At 37.2% G+C, this 20119-nt stretch overlaps 2 protein-coding genes across 4 annotated transcripts in view; one reads left to right on the top strand and one right to left on the bottom strand.

The window, feature by feature from the left end:
* Positions 1 to 7279, bottom strand: part of tmem200a (transmembrane protein 200A) — a 32566-nt gene extending 25287 nt beyond the window's left edge. Inside the window, exon 1 of the mRNA XM_057823041.1 lies at positions 6626 to 7279. The gene's annotated coding sequence lies outside the window, so the exon portion shown is untranslated. The remainder of the gene's footprint in view (positions 1 to 6625) is intronic.
* The window catches only part of tmem244 (transmembrane protein 244), a 79543-nt gene that overhangs the window by 56294 nt on the left and 3130 nt on the right, over positions 1 to 20119 (top strand). For all 3 annotated transcript variants that reach the window (XM_057823042.1, XM_057823043.1, XM_057823044.1), the window contains 3 exons: positions 11612 to 11776; positions 15903 to 16040; positions 16487 to 16572. In XM_057823042.1, the coding sequence (XP_057679025.1) occupies positions 11726 to 11776; positions 15903 to 16040; positions 16487 to 16572 (275 nt within the window). In that variant the 5' untranslated portion in view covers positions 11612 to 11725. The remainder of the gene's footprint in view (positions 1 to 11611; positions 11777 to 15902; positions 16041 to 16486; positions 16573 to 20119) is intronic.

The following is a 20119-nucleotide window of genomic DNA, read 5'->3' as shown; positions in this document are numbered from 1 at the left end:
AACATTTTGACTTTACTGTTGTGAAATGATTCATTTTTATATTTTCATTGTATTCTTTTCATGTAAAATATTATATTAATGATTGAATTGTGTTTATTTCTTCTGTCTTTAATTTTGGATTTATTTGCTTTACTCATAATTTCACTTTTTTGTAATCTCGGGACTGATTACCATAACTTTCGCACTATAAGGTGCACCTTACCACCAAATTTGACACAAAAACACATTTCTTCATAGAAAAGCCGCACTGGACTATAAACCGCAGCTGTCCTTACTGTATTTAATCGGATATTTACACCAAAAGAGATTGACTGGTAACACTTTATTTGGCAGCGGCATCATACGACTGTCATAAGACCAAATGAACCACCATGAAGCTTTGAACGAATTGGCTGCAAAGCTTCATTGCTTTAAGGAGCTTCATTTGGGCATCACTGCTCCCATGGGCGAGATAGTCAACCTCTGCTGCCACCTGCTGTCAACACTGTTGTCGTCCAACATTACAGCGCTACAGATGTAAACAACAATCAAAATTCATGTTCTATGCTTCAGCATCGACTTCATAATGATATTGACGGGTCAGATTCGACTTTCACTGCCCGCCTTCAAGTAGATGGCAATTCCACAATCCGCTTCAGTTATTCGCAGTCGGTCGCAGCGACACATGCAGCGCTCCAACGTCGGATTTATGTTGAAAAAGTACAAAAACTGTACTGTATACAAACTGGAAGGATTGTCTCAGGAGTGATTTGTTTGAGGAGTCAAGGTAATTGTTATATTTTTCATTTTTTCCCATGAATTTTTAACGTAAAAAGCTCTTTGTTGTAAGGCTGCCGCCACCTTGTCTAACAGACTAGCATCATACTTCGACATATTTACATAAAATAAATGCTAACTGCACGTTTGTTTTTTTGCTTTTAACCAAGAATCGAAACGGTTTTACATCCATATCTATAAAGAATTCAGGGATTTAGGCATTTATTCACAAGAATTTTCACCGAAAAAGCTCTGTTTACATATGACGGCCGCCACATTGACTGACAGACTAGCATCATACTTTGACATATTTACGTAAAATAAATGCTTAACTGCACGTTTTTTTTGTTTTTTGTTTTGCTTTTAACCAAGAATTGAGACTGTTTTACGTCCGTATCTGTAAAGAATTCAGGGATTTAAGCTTTTTTAAGAATTTTCACCAGAAAAGCTCTGTTTACATACAGCAGCCGCCACATTGACTAACAGACTGTTAGGTTTTGTGTTGGTTCCCTCTTAGCGTGTTCCTGTGATTGCCCATTGATTTCACCTGTTGTGCCTGCTCCTAGTGTATCCGCCAATCTGCACCCTTCTGTGTCACCCATCTGTTCCTCGTTGCACCTTGTCTCTGTGTGTATATAAACTCCAAGTTTCTGTTCACTCTTTGTTGCGTCATTGTCAATTTCAAGTCCTGTCCAAGCCCTCGTGTACCAGTCCCTCCGATGAAGTAAGTTTTGTTTGAACATTGCCTTTTTGATCCCCAGTCCTTTTGGTTGTACTTTGTGTTTTTGTCAGTAATTATTGAAGCGTTTGTTGAGTTCACCGCCACCTGCCTTTTTGTTTCCCTGCGTTTAGGTCTACACCACCTGCCTGCCCGAATTCCTGACACAGACTAGCATTGTACTTAGACATATTTACGTTAAAAAAATGCTAACTGCACGTTGTTTTTGCTTCTAACCAAGAATCGAGACTGCTTTGCGTCCGTATCTATAAAGAATTTAGGAATTTAAGCATTTATTCACAAAAATTTTCAACAAAAAAAGCTCTTTGTGATTCCACTCGGTCAGCTTTGACGGCCACGCCAACAATGCAGGCCCCCTATTAATCGGCCTCGTGTGCCGTCAATATCATTATGATGTCTGTCTTCAGTTACTGTTCCAATTGTTTCATTAATTGCTAGTTATGGAATTTGGTAACACTTTATTTGACAGTGGCGCCATAAGACTGTCATTAGACAATCATAATTATGACATGAGACTGTCATGAGCATTAAGGAATGCTATAACAGCTGTCATTTAGAGCTGGTTATAAATTGAGTTAGTGACATAATTTGCCGGATGACACTTAATGACATCTGTCATGAGCATTCAGTAATGCCCTTGATAGTGTCATGTCATAATTATGACGGTCTTATTACAGTGCACATTTATCATGAATTGCGGACTTATTGTTGCCTGTAGTTCCCAAGTTTGCCAGTAGAGGGTATGCACGCTCTTTGGGTGTATTTATTTGACGATTAAGGAGCCAGTATTACGTTTAAACTTTGTACAGGGAGTTTATGAGGGCAACCGTTTGACATCCTTTCTTTAAAGTTTCTGCTTTGAGCTTCCGCTATAGTAGACACAGTTCAGTTCTCAAGTTCAATCAATGTCAAAGCCAGCACAATTTTCAAGTGTACCTATAATGAAGAAGGCTCTTTTCCTTACAAGGTGAGTAAATATTGCCAACAAGCATTGAGAAATATTTAATAGGCTTTTAGTCTTTCATCCAATATTGAAGAACAGTGGATAAAATATGCATATGCTATACTAGGACATGAAGTGCACCGCATGATTGTACATTGTTTCGTGTCAGTGGAAGTCAAGAAAGGGGGTAAGTGGGGCAAACATTTTGTTTTTTTGAATCATTCAGCGCCATTGACGTTGATAGACGTCCAATTCATTTGGAGTCTCCTAATCAAAATGAATGGGATGTTTAGTGCACGTCAATGGCACTGAAACGTACTTTTTAAACAATATTTTTATTGATAATTTTACTGCCATTTACTGACATGTTGACTGACAAAGCTGCTTCTGAATTGAAACACCATTTTTTTCAATGAAATTAATGTGCGGAAATGCCTTGAGATGCAATTTTAATTACAGATAGTCCCCGGGTTACGAACGAGTTCCGTTCCTACGCTGGCAACGTAACCCGAATTTCCGCGTACGTCGGAATTAACCCTTTAAGTACCCCTAAACACCCCCAAATCTCAAAATAACTATCCAAAAACATGTATTATACTAAGCTTGAGAACGATAAACCGATACGACCGGATATCCGGTTTTACAGGTGAGAGATACAGCTGTATCGATAGTAAAGTTACCATTCGACAGTAATTAGCCATTAAATATTCAATGAACCGATAGTAGAGATAGAATTCGGCTATCGCGAGCACAAGAATCGGCTTCTAATGCCTCGTTCAATCCATTGCTTAGTATGATAATAATTTAGCTTTTACCTCACATGCTGCGCCACACAACGCATTTAGATTGAGACCACACGCATGATATAATATGGACAAGCACAACTCACGGTCTTGGTTGCTTCAACTTCCCATGCATTTCGGCAGAACCGCTACTAGTCGCCGTCATTACCCGATCGTCACGGGCGTGTCATAACAACGCGAGAGCTAACAAAACCACTGAAACGTACGCTCCGTAGCGTTTTCTTCACAGCCCAAAACGAAACTAGTAGTGGCAACGAAGCAACATGCTAAAACAATGGACAGCTGAGCACCGACGCCAGCGATGTCCAGCGATTGATTTTCTACGCACCCAGGAAAACAAAGGTCGGACTTTGAAGTGAGGAAGGCAGCCAGATCTGTTCGCATGGGACAGAGCTAGTGTGTAGTGTGGAGCGGTACAGAGATCTTGAGTTTTTAACCCTGAAAAATAACCCACTACAATGGTGGAAAGGGCAGCACGACCCTCTGGGAGATTTTTTTTTCTTCCACGAAACGCAGTCTACTTAAACATGAACATGTGGATTAGTTGATCTTTCTCAAGAAAAAATCTGCCCTTCAAAAAATATATGGACAGTGATGAGGAGTAAAAAATGTGGAAACACAGGCATAAGTGAAAGACTTTGCTGTGTATAAGGTTAAAGTAATGATTATTGACCTGTCTGTCTAAAATGCCATATTTTTATTCCCCCTATTATACCAGTGGTAAAGCATAATTTATTATTTATTTATGATAGCATTGCAGGTTTAATTATTTTTTTCTAGAGCTGCTGCATATAATTAATATAAATGTTTACGTTGAAAGTTTGCACTTAAATTACTTACCTCTTGTGTTCAAAACACCAGGAAATACAGTAATTGAATTACTGCACTTTATTGTTGTCTTTCACTGGAGTTTTATTATCAATCCCATCCAACAAAATGACGGCCGTACAGTAAGCCTTAATTTTTTTTTCAGAAAAAAATAAAACATAACATTGGTATGAAATTTTGTTGTTTAATTTTGCTATTAGAAATGTGGTCTTTTTTTATATGTTTAAAATACTGTACGAACACACACAACAAATGTTTACTATCGTATCGTTTTCACTCTGTATCGAACCGTATCGTTCTTAAACTGAATCGAATCGTATCAAATCGCTCGGCCATAAAAATGTATCGTTTTTTAATCAAATCGTAACCTGTGTATCTAGATACATATCGAATTGGCTTCATGCCAGAGATTCCCAACCCTATATTATACGTCATTGTACTGTCCTCGCAAGACGTTGAAGCTAAGTCCTAGCTAGACAACGAGCTAAGCTCCGAAATGACGATGTCAGACGTCCGTGTGATTTGCCGACTTCATTCAGCTGCTCGTGACGTCAACACTTACACAATGAAACTAAAACAAAAATTAAATGAAGGCAGTTTCATCTTTAATAACAGCAATTCAAATTTGCGTTTCTAACTCGCTGCTGATACAGCAATAACAATCCACACAAACAATTAGCATCTATCAGTTAGCTCGTTACTCGCCCCAAGTAAAATGGACAATAAATAGTGCAAAAGGTGTTATATACAGGTTTTTCCTCTGTGGATGCTTCACAAGGAACAAATAAGAGCGCAGGCTTCCAGCTGTAATCGTTGCCTTCTCTCTCACTCGGCTGCGCGTGCGCTCTTCCTCGTAAGTGCGCGTGCTCTCTTCTTCGTGTGCGCAAATAAATTCTTCTTTGTGTGTATATGTGCTCTTAGTCCCCTGCGGAAGTATTACCTGCTCTACGCTTCTTGCGCCAAAATAAAAGCATGAATCACTAAAAAAAAGTCAACTTAATTTAAAAAAATGGTAGACAAGACTCATAAAGTCGAAATCTCGTAAGTCGGGTACATCGTAACCCAGGGACTACCTGTATTCCTTGACCACACACTTAACTCAAAACCTGAATCATAATCATAACGCTTAGATTATGTTCCAGTCCGTCACCTAAAAATTAACAACTGTTTAAAACAAAAGAACAAAAATTATAAAAAGAGATTATATCACGCCTTGTATTAAAAACAGGAGTTAATTAATTACTTTTAATTACTTTTTTGTTGTTTTTTGCCCAAAAGGAAACATTGCGATTATACAGTATTTAATTATACAATTCTATTGTAATAATAATAAGATAATTTTTTTTTTTAACTTTTTCTGAGCTTTCACCATACATAAAATCATAAATCAAATGTCAGTTTTTGGCCATACAATCCAAATCGGAAGTTTAAAATAAATAAAGGTTTTTGCTTCAATTCAGTGGACATTGTGCTGCTTCTGTTGCACATGCCTTGAAAAACTCTTAAGTCGAGTTTATTCTTATTGCAAGGCACCACTTTTTCAATCAAAAAAATAACTTTATCATAATATTTTTGGCCAAAAATGAAATCTAGCAACTAGTTACTGTGTAATAAATTATTCCATGTGTAGTTATTACTTTGTATTTTGGGGCTGACAGCACAAATAGGAGGAGTTAAAATGATATTTAAGACCGTAGTTTTGTACATTATTTACTTTTGACAAAAAAAATCGAAAATCAAATGTCATTTTTAGGCTGTTCAATCCAAATAGAAAGAAAGAATAAATGTTTTTGCTTCAATTCAATTGACATTGTGCTGCTCCCAGTTTGCACACCTTGAAAAACCCTTAAGTTAAGGTTATTCTTATTGCAAGATGCCACTTTTAATTGAAAAAATATATATACTTCATCATATTTCCACATTGGTCGGTCACCTAATCAACACAAAAATTGTTTAATAAAAAAAAATACAAAATGAGGTTATATTACGATTTATAGAAAAACAGAAATGTATTCATTACTTTAAGTTTTTGTTGTTGTTGTTGTTTTGCCAAAAATGAAATCTAGCAACTAGTTACAGTACAATAGATTATTCCGTGTGTAGTTATCACTTTGTATTTCGGGGCTGACAGCACAAATAGAGGGAGTTCAAATAATATTTAAGACAGTAGTTTTTTACATTATTTACTTTAGTTCAACATTTTTACATATATTTAAACTTGTTCTTAGTTCGTGGACAAAAATCGGAAATCAAATGTAATTTTTAGGCTGTGCAATCCAAATACAAAGTAAGAAAATATATATTTTTGCTTCAATGCAATGGACATTGTGCTGCTCCTGTTTTGCGCATCTTGAAAAACTCTTAAGTCGAGGTTACTCTGAATGCAAGACACCACTTTTTTAATAAAAAACATACATTTGACCCATTCTCCTTGTCTTTAAATTCTCTACAACAAAGAAATAAAGCAATAATTTGCTGATTATTCATAATGATTAAATATTAATTAGATTTTAAGGAGCCTTCGATACTTTTTTCTTCCAAATTATCACATCTTACCTTTTAAAAAGCCTGCCGTTGTCCCACGAATAAATCCATCTTTCCCCTTGAGAGCCGCCACACTTTGTCAGCATGCACGCAAAGTCCAGTCTGTTCCCGTCTTTTTCTTTTCTGCTCTACTTCATCTTTTCTTCTCTTGCTTTTCTCAGATCACAAACTCCTTAAAGTGATGGCGCACGCTCCCTTGCACATAAGCCACCAGAGTTGAGCGTGGAGACCGTTTCCCGAAGCCGCGATGTCCTCGCTGTCCATGCAAACTGTTGCGTTCTTTTGTAGAGGTTCTTCTTCGTCCTCCTCTTCTGGTACTGGTGCCTCCAAACAAGCGCAAATGTGTGCTTGAACATGTGTGTGCGTCAACAGAGGGGGAGGGGCAGGGGGAATTGCTCCTTGTTTCCCTCCACATTTGCCTCGCAATCCAATTCAGCTAACAAGGAATCTGTTTTGCGTCATGTAAATCATGAATTTAGCAGCAGCAGGCATGTTCTGGTATGATATTCTGACGTCAAAATATCACGGTTTGATGGTATCACGGTATTGCAATTAAAGCTTCAAAATGTGTTACTTTGGCTACGTTCATACTACAGGTCTTAATGCACGAATCCCATTTTTTGGTCATATCCGTTTTTTTGGCGTGCCCGTTCAGACTGCCTTTGCCCTTTGAGACCGTTCAAGTATTACGCATGCGCACTAATTCGCAGTCCGACACGCGCTGAGCTAGAAGACCCGCATGCGCAGAAGCACCAAAACAAATGACACACGTCATCCGTCATTCCAGGGATATCATATTATGCTTTTCAAAAGGAGGACACAAATAACATACATAAATAATTCCCGTTTAGGCTTATATTCAAAGTTTATATGGATCGATAGCATGCACGCACTGTCCGTGCATGTCACACACACATACGGGCAGTTTGCCCCGACTCTCGGCCGTGTAGGCAATGTGGAAATATTGCTCACTTGGAGCAGAGAGAAAACTGAGCATTCTCAGGCTTATCCTCAACCCATTTTCATTTTTTATGACTTTTGTCAAGCCCAGCCCTTCTCCAAAAGCCATGTTCACTGCAAGCTAGGCGCTAATAACGCACGGCTGCACCGGTACGGTAGCGTCTCTCTCGCTATTTGATGACGTAATTGCTGCATGAAATCCGATTTGGGAGAGTGGACAGTACAGACCGCCGCGACAGTCTGGAAAAATGTGGCCCAGATCGGATTTGAACCACAAACGAAAGTGACCCAGATCGGATTTGAAATGGTCCAGTTCTATGCGACTTGTCACGTTCAGACCGTCAAGTTAATGCCTCACTCGAGTCGGAAAAACACGAAAAAATCGGATTCGTGCATTAAGACCTGTAGTATGAACGTAGCCTTTGAGATCTCTGGGTTTAAAAAAATAAAATAAAAAATTCGATTGAACAGGATTTTTATTTTTCATAACATATCAGCAAATTGGAACATAAATATCATGCTAACTTAGATAAATGCAGTTCTTTTGGCGAGCCTAAACCCACAACTCAACATTATTACCATCAGAACAAAACATTTTTGAATGATATTCCATAAAAAGCACGTGTGTATGACTCGTATCTAGAGATCGATCGTGCCGATCATTTTCAAAGTATCGGAATCGGCAAAAAAATATCGGACATGCCTTTTTTAAATATATATATTCTTTTTGATTAAATCCTTTTTTAATTGTAAAACAGACGACAAAGGGACAATTCTGGATCCAAAACAAGGCTACATGTTTCCGAGCAGCAAAATCTGTCTCATCTCAGTGTCCAGTGTTTTTTATGTCCGTGGGTAGGCCGAAGGTGTGTCCAGGCGTTGCTTTGGGATCATCCCTCTCTGGCCAGTTTCGGGCTGTTTAGGTTCGTGCGTGGATGGGATGTGGTTGCTCGAGTAATGCAAACAGTTAGACGGTGCCTATGGTACCATTTTTCCTTTTCCCCCTCATGAGCGCTGATATGGTGATTCACTTTACTGTGTTCAAGGCCACTGAGTGGAGTCTGCCAAAACTACAGTTAAATGAATGTGTTATACTAATGCAAACAATTATATGGTGTGTGCGAGAATGGTACCTTTTCCCTTCAATCCCCCTCACGAGCCTCGACAGGAGATCGTAAAAACATGGATGTGGCCTTAGAACTTAGCTTTGGCAAGTGGTGGAAAAAATTTTAGCAATTGATGAACAGTTTAAACAGGGATGGGCGAAATTTGCAAGTCCCCCTCAGGACTCCTGTTAAATACTCTTTACAACAATTTACTACCGCTTCAAAGGGTTAATCCTTGGTTGTGTAGTAACCTGCAGGCAACATTCATTCATCTTCTGAAACGCTTATCCTCACAAAGGTTGCGGGAGCCTATCCCACCTAACGACTAGGGGTGTGACAAAATATCGAAATGGTGATATATCATCATACTTTGCATCCCAAAAGTTTATTGATACGCTCATCACCAAGAATCGAGATATCGTTTAAAAAAAAAAAAAAAAAAAAAAGAACCTACAAGTTGTGACCAAGATCGTGTCTCAGTTAACTCTATGGCTGCCATTGATGTTGCTCAACGTCCAATCCATTAATCCATGAATGTTTGTTCATTCGAAACCAGAGTCACAGTTTCCGATTTTCGGGGCATTTACAGGTCAGGCCTGTTGAGTTTGAGTCAATGCGCATTCATTTGGAAGATTCCCGGTTCATTTCCTGTTCTATAACCCAAAATCAACAGGACGTGTGATGGGGGAAAATATTACATTATACCTTTGTGATGTATGATTGCTTCTGTGACATAGATTGTAACAACTTCTATTGTTTTTCACCTTGTTCCCATACTTAGAAGACGCGCCTGAGTAGGGAATCTCACGAGATAACTTGTTTTGCACCATAGTACGCGCTTGAGTCCCATAAGTTAGGAGGGAATCTCACGAGATAACTTGTTTTGCACTCATAATATTTACCGTGGGAACACAACATCTGCTACCGGACAGCACAACCTGGGAACCACGCAAGGAAAAGCCCCTTTTTCGAGGGGCTGAACCAAAAGTAGCTTTGTCATTGGATGGGGCCGAGCCGCCTGGGAGCGGGGGTTGGCGCATCCCTACATAAACCGGACATTTCCGGGCGACCCGTGAAGTCCGCCAGAGGGTCACGTACGGATCACCTGGCTTTGTTCCTTCGCCGCCTTACCGGAGCGTAGGCTTCCGCTCATTTGTCACGGTAAGCGATTTTCATTGCTAAAGGAACACCTGGTTGTGCTGTAACGGTTTCGCAGGGATTCTGGGATTCACAAACTCGATCTAACGTCATCGTTACCCTTGTTATGCTTATTTTTGATACTTTTCTGCTTGCTTTTGTGGTATTGTAATCAATACATCTCATTTATTCTGCATTTTCTAATCAATAAACATTGTCTATTTTGCAAAAGTGTGCCTGTTACTGATTCACCGCGAACCTGGAAATTTCGGAAAACAACTTGAACCATGAAATGTCCCAAAATCAACAGGAAGTGACCCAGAAATGCCCCAAAATCAATAGGAAGTTACTGTAAATCAACAGCTAATGACCTGAAATGGCCTAAAATTACCTCGTTGCCTGGCATTGACTGCCACTGACGGCCACAGAAGGGGGAGAGGCCCGTTTGAAGAGGGAGGGGCCTGTTTGAAGTGGGAGGGGCTAATTCACTGCCACCCACTTACAGCAGAAGGATGAAGATATCTGTTTATTGTTTTGTAGAATATCCTAGAATGATTTCCAGCCCAATGTATCGGTAATGGCTGTATCGCCATATTGTGAGATCATCGTGACCTATGTATCGCATATCGTATCGTGAGGTACCAAGAGGTTCCCATCCCTACTAGCGACGGGCAGGACGCATAGTAGACCCTGAACTAGTTGCCAGCCAGTCACAGGGAACATTGAGACAAACATCCATTGACCCACACACTCACAAGTTTTGAATCAGCTTACCATGCATGTTTTTGGGACACGGGGAGACAGGCCAACTCGAGGCGGACATGCTCACCACTCTGCCATCATGCCAATTCAGGCAACAATAAGGTCATATCTAATTATTCAGGCCTGAGACAAAATAAACATTGGGCTCCAAGAATCGTTACGAAAACATCCCTAGAATATACCTGAAAATTTTCATTCTGATCTATCCTCGAATAACAAAGTAGCCATTTTAGTTTGTGTTCACACCATGAAGAAGAAATACAAAATGAGTGAGATCTGGAGCCCTCCCTCCGGGAAGTCTAAAATTACTGCTACAAAAAGTAATTTGTATTATTTTTAATATTGTTTAGGATTTTGTTGTGAATAATTGACTATTCATTTAAATCTTATTGTATTTATGTAGTTTTTATTTAAATTCATTTAATTAAGCATTTAACTAAGATTTTTTGTCACACTACAAAACAAAAAAGCAAGATTCATAAATTTTTAGGAATTTTTCAGACACCTAAATAAAGCCAAAAATGTCAAATGTGTTATTTTAACAGCAAAAAAGTGAAGCTGACTGACAAATTCTGCCTAGCGACAAGCAGCCAATTAAACAGAACACGAGCGTGACAAATTATTTGTGTCCTTGAAATAATCCGTGTTGACATATAGAATGATATTAATAATAATAATAATATTTATTAAATATATTTCGAGCCTAAACTTATTTAAATTATTCTTTTTAAAATACTTTCTGAAATTGTTGATCTTCCTAGCAACAAGTGAGACAATCAGACACAACGTCATAACATGTAGCAAGGAAGAATTTGGCAAGTTTGTCACTCTAAACATATTGATCTATATAGCAACAAATAAACCAATCAAAAGTGAGATAAGCACTACAACTAAACGGAAAATAATCAACAAATAATACTTATGAATACATTAGTAGTTTGCACACAAACAGTTATGTTTGTACATTTTATTCAACTCAGACCTAACCTACAAACGTCTCATGGTCAGGCCTTGTTTTTATATTTTCTCTCAGATCGACCACCAGATATCGTCTGCCGGCAAAATCCTTACAGATGTCGGAATGCCGCTTATTTCCTGTGTTTACACGCCAGCCAAGTCCAGATTTTTTTTTTTGCGTTGACACGGGATGGCTTCATTTCGCTCGGACATCGCCGTCGACATGACGACCCCGACCTCGGTAAAACCCCGCACACTCGCCGACAAGCACATCTGACTTCTAAAAATAACTCCGTGGACCACACACGATGAGGCTGTGCTGTTTCCATTCCCACGAGTGGGGTTGACGCATGCTCATTTGAACTCATTGGCTGCCATTGACGATAATAGACGTCCAATCCATTTTGTCTCGGAGGGCTGACAGTGATCATTCACACTGAAACATGGTTATACGGCGGAAAACACAGACAAGACTGAAAAAAGCAGTTTCTGCTCTTGCACTCCTCTTTAAAAGAAACTGCTTTATTTTAAGTAGGGCTGTCAAAATTATCGCGTTAACGGGCGTTAATTAATTTTTTTAATTAATCACGTTAAAATATTTGACGCAATTAGCGCATGCACTAAATGACCCGCTCGCACATTGCCTCAAACAGATTACAATGAGGCCGTTTATGGACATTAAGAGTGAAGAGAATGCCACCGGCCGCTTGGGGACAGCGCCGTTCCATACTCATGTTATTTCTTCTAAACGTGGGAGAATTAGTAGTTGTGAGACGTTTATGCTGTATTCACAATGCAATGCCAATTGCTATTTGTGCTCCACACATATTTCGGTAAGTTTTCTTTCTTTTAGTGGCAATTATGTGTCTCTTGTTGTATTTTGGGTAAGATATGTACAGATATATGTTATACAGTAAAGGTGAGTGGACACCTGCGTTCTTTGGACCGCGCCGTTTATTGGCATAAGCTTCGGCAACTCCTTCACAACAAACATAAGTATCGTTTAGTGAAAGCACAACAAAAATAATGTTCCTATCTCTCCCCCCCCAAAAAAATAATGTTCACAAAAAGAAAAGCACTTCAGTCTATAGTCATGAGGCCCTATTCTGACACACAGTTAAACAACAATGCAAAATGAACTGGCGTTCCATTTCAAAATAGCTTATTATTATTATTATTATATTAACTGTACTTTTGATTGAAAATTTTACAAATTTTATTAAAACAAAAACATGAGGGTTTTAATATAAAATTTCTATAACTTGTACTAACATTTATCTTTTAAGAACTACAAGTCATTTCTATCCATGGACCGCTTTAACAGAATGTTAATAATGTTAATGCCGTCTTGTTGATTTATTGTTATAATAAACAAATATAGTCCCTATGTACTGTATGTTGAATGTATATATCCATCTTGTGTCTTATCTTTCCATTCCAACAATAATTTACAGAAAAATATGGCATATTTTATAGATGGTTTGAATTGCGATTAATTGCGATTAATTACGATTAATTAATTTTTAGCTGTAATTAACTCAATTAAAAATTTTAATCGTTTGACAGCCCTAATTTTAAGACAAACAACTGTTGTATTTGATAGAACTATATGTTGTCTATATGCTGCCATAGCAGATTTATGGCGCATTAAGCCCCCTAACTATTTTTAATTTGCCCGTTTTACCCTGGAAACCCCCATTTACAGACATCGCGCAACTGTTTTTGTTTCAACCCAGCCATGAAAACAAGGTAAGTAATTATATTTATTATTCAAAATGTCTGTCATTTTTAGGTTAGAATCATTAATTGATGTCTAATATTTTAATTTAATAAAAAACGACTTTAAAAAATGTTTCACTCGCATATTTTAAACTTTTAAACAAATTACATCACAATGAAAAAAATGGCATCTGTAAAAAAAGTCACGGATATCTACCTCATAACTATCGCTAAATTGTATTTTTTTTGTTATTGTTGCATTTTCCCCTTGAAAAAAAAAAGTTTAAAAGGGTAAATATATGAAAAAGAAAATCTCGACCACTCCTTGATCTCTGCGATTTCTGCCTTGTTATATTACCATGTTTCACCCATAAAATCCCCCAATTTTGTCGTTCAAATTGTTGGGTATATTATTCTCATAGATTTAATGTTGCTAATCAATTTGAATTTATGTTATTTATTGATTTTATTTTTCAGTATCAAATAGTAAAAAAATGTACCTTGAGTATTTTTGCAGTTTGGATGTGACATTTTTTTTTCATACCCTTTAAGTCTTTTCTCTTACAAATAAAACAATGTTAAGAAAGTTATACTTTATTGTGAGTTGATCTATATTACTTTTTTTTTCCTTTAACAGAAAAAAGGACACAATGTTAGGCAGAGGTGTACTTATAATAATCATAATTTTATAGACAGATGATACTATTTTCAGGGGCGCGAAACGTTTACGTCTTCCTGGAGGGGGCGTAACAGAAAATATTTAAAAAGCACTGCTCTAGTACATTAAGTGACTGTACATATTATAAATATTAAATAATCGAATAATAATAATACTACAGTAGGTGCGTCTATTACTCATTTAGACTTTGCTTCCATCTATTGGTCATATAGTGTAAGACGTGATATCGCGCTGCAGTAGAACAAAAATAAATGGTAGCCGATTTTTAAATTAACCTTGGGAAAATCAATGTTGAGAAAGTTCTTTTTCCCAACACTGATTTTGTCAATTAAAAAAAAAAAATTGAATAAGGAAAAAAAAAAAGTTTTTTTTTTAATTAATTAGTATTTTGTTTGCATTTTAATACAAATGGGTGGAAAAGTAAGTATCTTATTAAAATCGATTTTTGATCAATGTTTTTTTCATTTATTTTTAATTTTTGGTGAATTACTTGTTTTTATTCAGCTGTAGCAGTTTTTTTTTCTAGTGTTTGAGATTTTTTTGTGATTTTAGGTGAGTTTTTTGGTAGGTTTTGTTGCACTTTTTTGTGCTTTAGCAGATTTTTGTTTGGGTATTTATTGAGTTTTTTTGTGTTGAGTTTGGAATGTTTTGTGTATAAGATGTTTTTTTGGGTGGGGATGTTTGTGACATGTGTTTTTTTGTAAATTGATTTTTTTTTTTTTTTAATCCAAAAACCTTTTTGAGTATTAATTGTTTATTGTGGTTGAAGGGTTTTTGTTGAGTGTAAGAAGTTTTGATTGTCAATTTGATGGTGAGAGTTTTTGTTGTTGTTGTTGTTGCGAGATTTTTTGTTCATTAGTTGTTTTTTGCCTGGGTATTAATCGAGTTTTTTCATGAGTTTGGAAGTTGGTGATTGTGACTTGCGTTTTTGGTAAGTTGGATTTTTTTGCGCTAAAAATATTTTCACACATTAGTTGATCATAGGTTTTTTGGTTAATATGGGCTTTCTTTTTGTTTGAAAGATTTTTAGTGAGTTTGAGAAGGTTTGTCTTTATTGTTATTTTATTTTATTTATTTATTTTGCTAATTCTTTTGTTGAGCTTTAGAGATTTTTTTTCACTAGTTATTTTTTGTTTGGTATGTGTCCGTTTTTTTGTGGTGACTTTTTTATTTATTTATTTACACAATTAAACAATTACAATCCGTAAATGTTACTATTTTGCCCTAGCTGTAGTATTATGCTGCCTTCACATGCTCTGGGAAAGGTGATTCATACCTTTTGCTAATTGGTTATTACAGGTACGCCCTGTTCATGTGGGTTTGTTGTTGCCATTTTGAAAAGTAAACGGTCGTCCCATCTCGGAAACTCAATAAAGGAGATCACATTCGAGTTTTTCAGTTCATAATACGACGATTACATGCAATTTTCCACTCCACAAGTGGTATTTACCATGATTACGATAGCACCTGATGGTAGCATTGTATCCTTTATCAATTATTTAGCACGGAGAAATCTATTACAGTCGTAGAAAAATACATTACAAGTAAGACGTAGTTGTTCTGCTACTGTCGTGAATTTGCGTAGTCGTAATAACATAAGTATACAACATTTTATTTTGTAAAAACACAATGTAAGGAACTAAAACAGCTTGTTTAACTCTTTAATAGCGCCTTCTCATGTAGTGTGCATGATTCTGCCACTAGAGGGCAGTAAAATGCCCTAATGCAGATGCCTATCACCAGGTTTGAGTGTCAAATATTTGCTTGTAAATCACAGAAAATAACTCCTGAACCAAGCCACTCATATCTCAAAGCAGGACTATATGAGGGAATATGTAAAATTGTGACTAAAAAAAAAGTGCACTGATGCTTGCACGCCGAAATCCCTTTCAGGATTTTCCTCGGTCTTAGATCCGGTAATCTTGTTTCTAATAATCCATCTGCTTCTCTTGCTCTCTCTTTCATCCAGACACAAACGAACACATGTAGGTCGAAAGTGCTCTCACCGCCATTCATGTTGTTGGACTACTGCTGCCGATGTTGTGGATTCACGCTCATCAAGCGCCATGGGGCCGCCTCGCTCAAGACCGCGCCCAGTGACACTTGGGTAAGGCAAATTTTTTAAAAATGCTTTGTAGTACTGTATTATAGTATGACTCAAACTGGCATGTAGCAGTGAGTCAATGGCGGGAACTAGAAAAAATTAGTTCATTTTAAAAATTCATGGCTACTAATGGAAAGCGGAGTCTCGTCAGGAGATGGAAAACAAGACAACTGGGTTAGCTGATGAGTTTAGAAGCGCTAAGTGAATTAACGCAGGCTCAACTAGGGTCCGCTTCCGGACGGGCATGTGTTAGCCACTAATATAGATCATTTTGCCACTAGAAATGTAATTTAAAATCAAAATACTGCCGTTTTTTTTCTCTGATCATGTTTTCAATTATCTCATTTTCCTTCAATGGCACTGAATCGTGACTAGTTATTGTTAGCAATTTCAGTTTTCTGTTCAAATATTTGTTCCTTAAAGTGTTTTGTGTTGTCTTTTCTTCTCAGGTGGTTCTGCAGAACCTGCTGATGTGCATGGTCTGCTTCTACTCGCTCTACTACATGGTGGTTAGCATTTGCATCGGCCTACTTAGGTACTCAAACAACTGGGGATTGCTTCTAATATGTGCTCGGATATGTTCATCAGGGGGTGCTAAGGATCGTATTTTGTTTTTACCATCCACAAACAGTCGTTTCGGTCCAAATTTTTCATGTTTGCGCTTTTTCTCCATTATAAGGGGTACGTAATGGTAGAACCTGCGATTGGCTGGCAACCAGTTCAGGGTGTCCCCTGCCTACTGCCCGTAGTTAGCTGGGATAGGCTCCAGCACCTCCGCAACCCTCGTGAGGAAAAAGCGGCATGGAGAATGAATGAATGAATGAATAATGGTAGAACACACACATGCCGGATAGCTTACAAACTAATACTGGGCTACTACAAAGACAGCATTCTATTTTACCTACAGTGTTTGTTGGAGTTTTTGTATTGGAAATAAAAGCGCTCGTGTATTATAATGCAAAACGCCACAGCTAGACGGCGCATTGACACATAAAATAGGGTGACCAAATGTCCTCTTTTAACCGGACATGTCCACTTTTTACATCCTGTCCGTGGCGTCCGCTTCTGTTAGGGATACGTACTGGTGCGATCTGTAAAATCCTGTTTGGTGTCGCATCGTTGCGCTGCCGATGATTGTAATATTTTATAGCAATGTTTGATTTTTGCCTCGGGTACAGGTGCTCGCAAATTTGTAGTTGCCAGTGAGCTAAGCAGCACAAGGCATTATGGGAAATGGAGTTTTTAACTGCTGCGTTGTGAAACATGCTGGTTAAGTTGTTTGTCAGTTTATTTCGGTTATTGTTTACGTGCAGTCTAGAACATTGAATGAGGATAATAACTGAGTGGGAATAACAATTTATCAAAGAAAATTCTATTGATAGTAATTTAAAATCGTTAGGTTGTCACATAGGCTACTGCGTGTGTGTATTGACTGGACTGCACTTCCATGGATCTGCATTATATTAATATAGTGTTTAGCTATTAGTTTTTTAACAACCTTTGTGTAATGATGACCTTGCTGACTGATTATATGGAGGTAGATTTCTGTCATTATTATTCAATCGGGGGGAAAAAAATCAATCAAAGAAAAAAAGTATAAATAAAATTGAATTTTCAGATCCAGACGGAGGAGGCACTTTTAAATATAATGAAGTGATAAGGCATCTTTGAGTGAATTTCGAGTAAAAATTTAGGTATCTTAAGGCCGAGCAGAGTGTCCTCTTTTTCGGAAATCAAAATATGGTCACCCTAACATAAAAACATTTGAAATCTAAAAGATCCAATAAGCCTCGGTTTAACACCCACTTTTCACAACACTCAAATAAGTTGCGCATGAATATCCAACGGCACTCTGCACGGCGTCAGCTCAACAGCAACAACAAACAATAATATGGCTACAATGCAAGCTAATTGAAGTTCCCCACGGTCTAAATGTGCAACTAAGCTTTCCTCGCCTGGTACTATTATAAACTATAAAAATCCTCTTCAAGTTTTAGAAAAATTCGCTAAAAATAATCGCTAATTAGTTTTTGCGCCATGCTAACGCCTCCTCTGTCAACATTTAACTTTACATTAACACCTTAAAGAGTCCCTAAAGAGACATCAACAGAAATAAAATAAATTTAAACCATATGATGCACACTAGATAGTACGTGGTGCGCACTAGAAACAATTTGGTAAACAGTAGCATTATATAGCATTTAAGCTAGCATAAGTTTGCTATGCAAGTTGGCCAATTGTTCTTTTGTTGTACTTATATCCTGATTTATTTTTTTTTATATTTAGTTTCAGGCTAACCTCAGGCGCTAGTTGAGTCCAACATTGAAGTAAAGCTAAAAAACATCCTGTATGATCATTTTTAGCATGCTGAAACTGCTGGTGTCCGATGCGTGCTTGAGCTTAGCCTCAAACTACATAAAATTTTTTTTTTTTTTAAATAGGATCTTCAAAAGAACAATTGGCTAACTTGCATAGCAAAAATCCGCTAGCTTAAATGTTGTATAATGCAAATGTTTATCAGGTGGTTTTTGGTGTGCACCAGATTGTTTAAATTTATTTTATTTATGTCTATGAACCTTTAGGGGCTCCGTATTTTTCAACGTGACCAGGTAGCAAGCAAGGTCTCATACCCTGGTATTAACAAAAAAACAAACTTTTTCAACATATATATTTAATCCCCAAAGTTAAATACGCTATTGTTTCAATATGTTTTATTTATTGATTTAATCTTAACAAACAAACACAAAAAATAATCGACCAAAACACTTTTTCTCCACAACACCAGAGGGTACTGCAGCACCCTCAGCACCCCACTTCCCACGCCATTGTGTTCAGACAGCCGCAAGATATGCTAAAATTAGTGGGTGTCTTATGCGAAATCCAGGCCAATTTTGGTTCAGAATAATTAAGATAAAAGGGTCTTCTATCAGCATCTTTATGCTAATAGCTGTAAATTGGGGCTTTACAAAAACAGAAAGGAAATGAGTGAATATCATGCTGTATTTTGCGGTTATTTTGGTTGTTTTACTTGAGTATCTTTTTCAAAATGAATTTTCTGAAGCTTTGAATCAATAAAAGAGGTGTGAATGTAATGTTTAACAGGGAAATTTTGTGATGTCAGGTCACATGTGAGCTAATATGTCCAGCAGATCAGTGACTGCTTTGTTCAGATAACCGCAAGCTATGCTAAAATTAGTGAGGGTCTTGTGGGAAATCCTGCTCAATTTTGGTTCAGAATGACGTAGAATTAATGGGTCTGAAATTAGCATCTTTATGCTAAAAGCCGTAAATTGGGGTAAGGAAATGAGCTATTGTCATGAATACCTTTTCTCAACTAAAGAATACCATTTACAAGATGAATTTTTTGAGACTTTGAATGGATAAAACGTGTTGATGGAACGTTTAGCGAGGAAATTTTGCTACGCCAAGTAACATCTGAGATTACATGTGCAGCAGATCAAATAGCCGCAAGCTATGCTAGAATTAGTGTGGGACTTATGGGAACTCGTGCTTAATTTTGGTTCAGAATTATGTAGAATTAATGGGTCTAAAATTAGCATCTCTATGTTAATAGGCGTAAGTTAAAGGAACAGTTAAGAAATGAGCGATTGTTATGTTATAGTTCATGATTATTTCGAATTAAACACATCTGTTACAAAAGTAATTTTCTGAAAACGTCACAAAGTTTATTTTTTGATGATGTAATTTTAAATCGATTAGAGGTTTTCATGGAATGTTTAGCGAGGAAATTTTTCTGTGCCAGGTCACATGTAAGCTAAAATGTGCAGCTAATCTGTGACTGGTGTTTTCAGATAGCCGCAAACTATGCCAGAATTAGTTGGGGTCTTATGGGAAATCCCGCTCAATTTGGGTTTAGAATGATGTAGATTTAATGGGTCTGAAATTAGCATCTTTATGCTAATAACTGTAAATTGGGAGTTTTATAGACACTATGGAAATAAACTATTATCATGCTATATTCGTATATATTATGTAGGATATCTTTTACAAAACAATTTTTTAAAAACGTCACGATGTTTATTTCACGATGATGTAACTTTGAATTGATGAATGGTTTAAAT

This window comes from Corythoichthys intestinalis, chromosome 19 (assembly GCF_030265065.1).
Source record: "Corythoichthys intestinalis isolate RoL2023-P3 chromosome 19, ASM3026506v1, whole genome shotgun sequence".
NCBI classification, from domain to species: Eukaryota; Metazoa; Chordata; class Actinopteri; order Syngnathiformes; family Syngnathidae; genus Corythoichthys; species Corythoichthys intestinalis.
The sequence above is the reverse complement of the archived record's forward strand: the minus strand, read 5'-3'. Positions and strand labels throughout refer to the sequence as shown.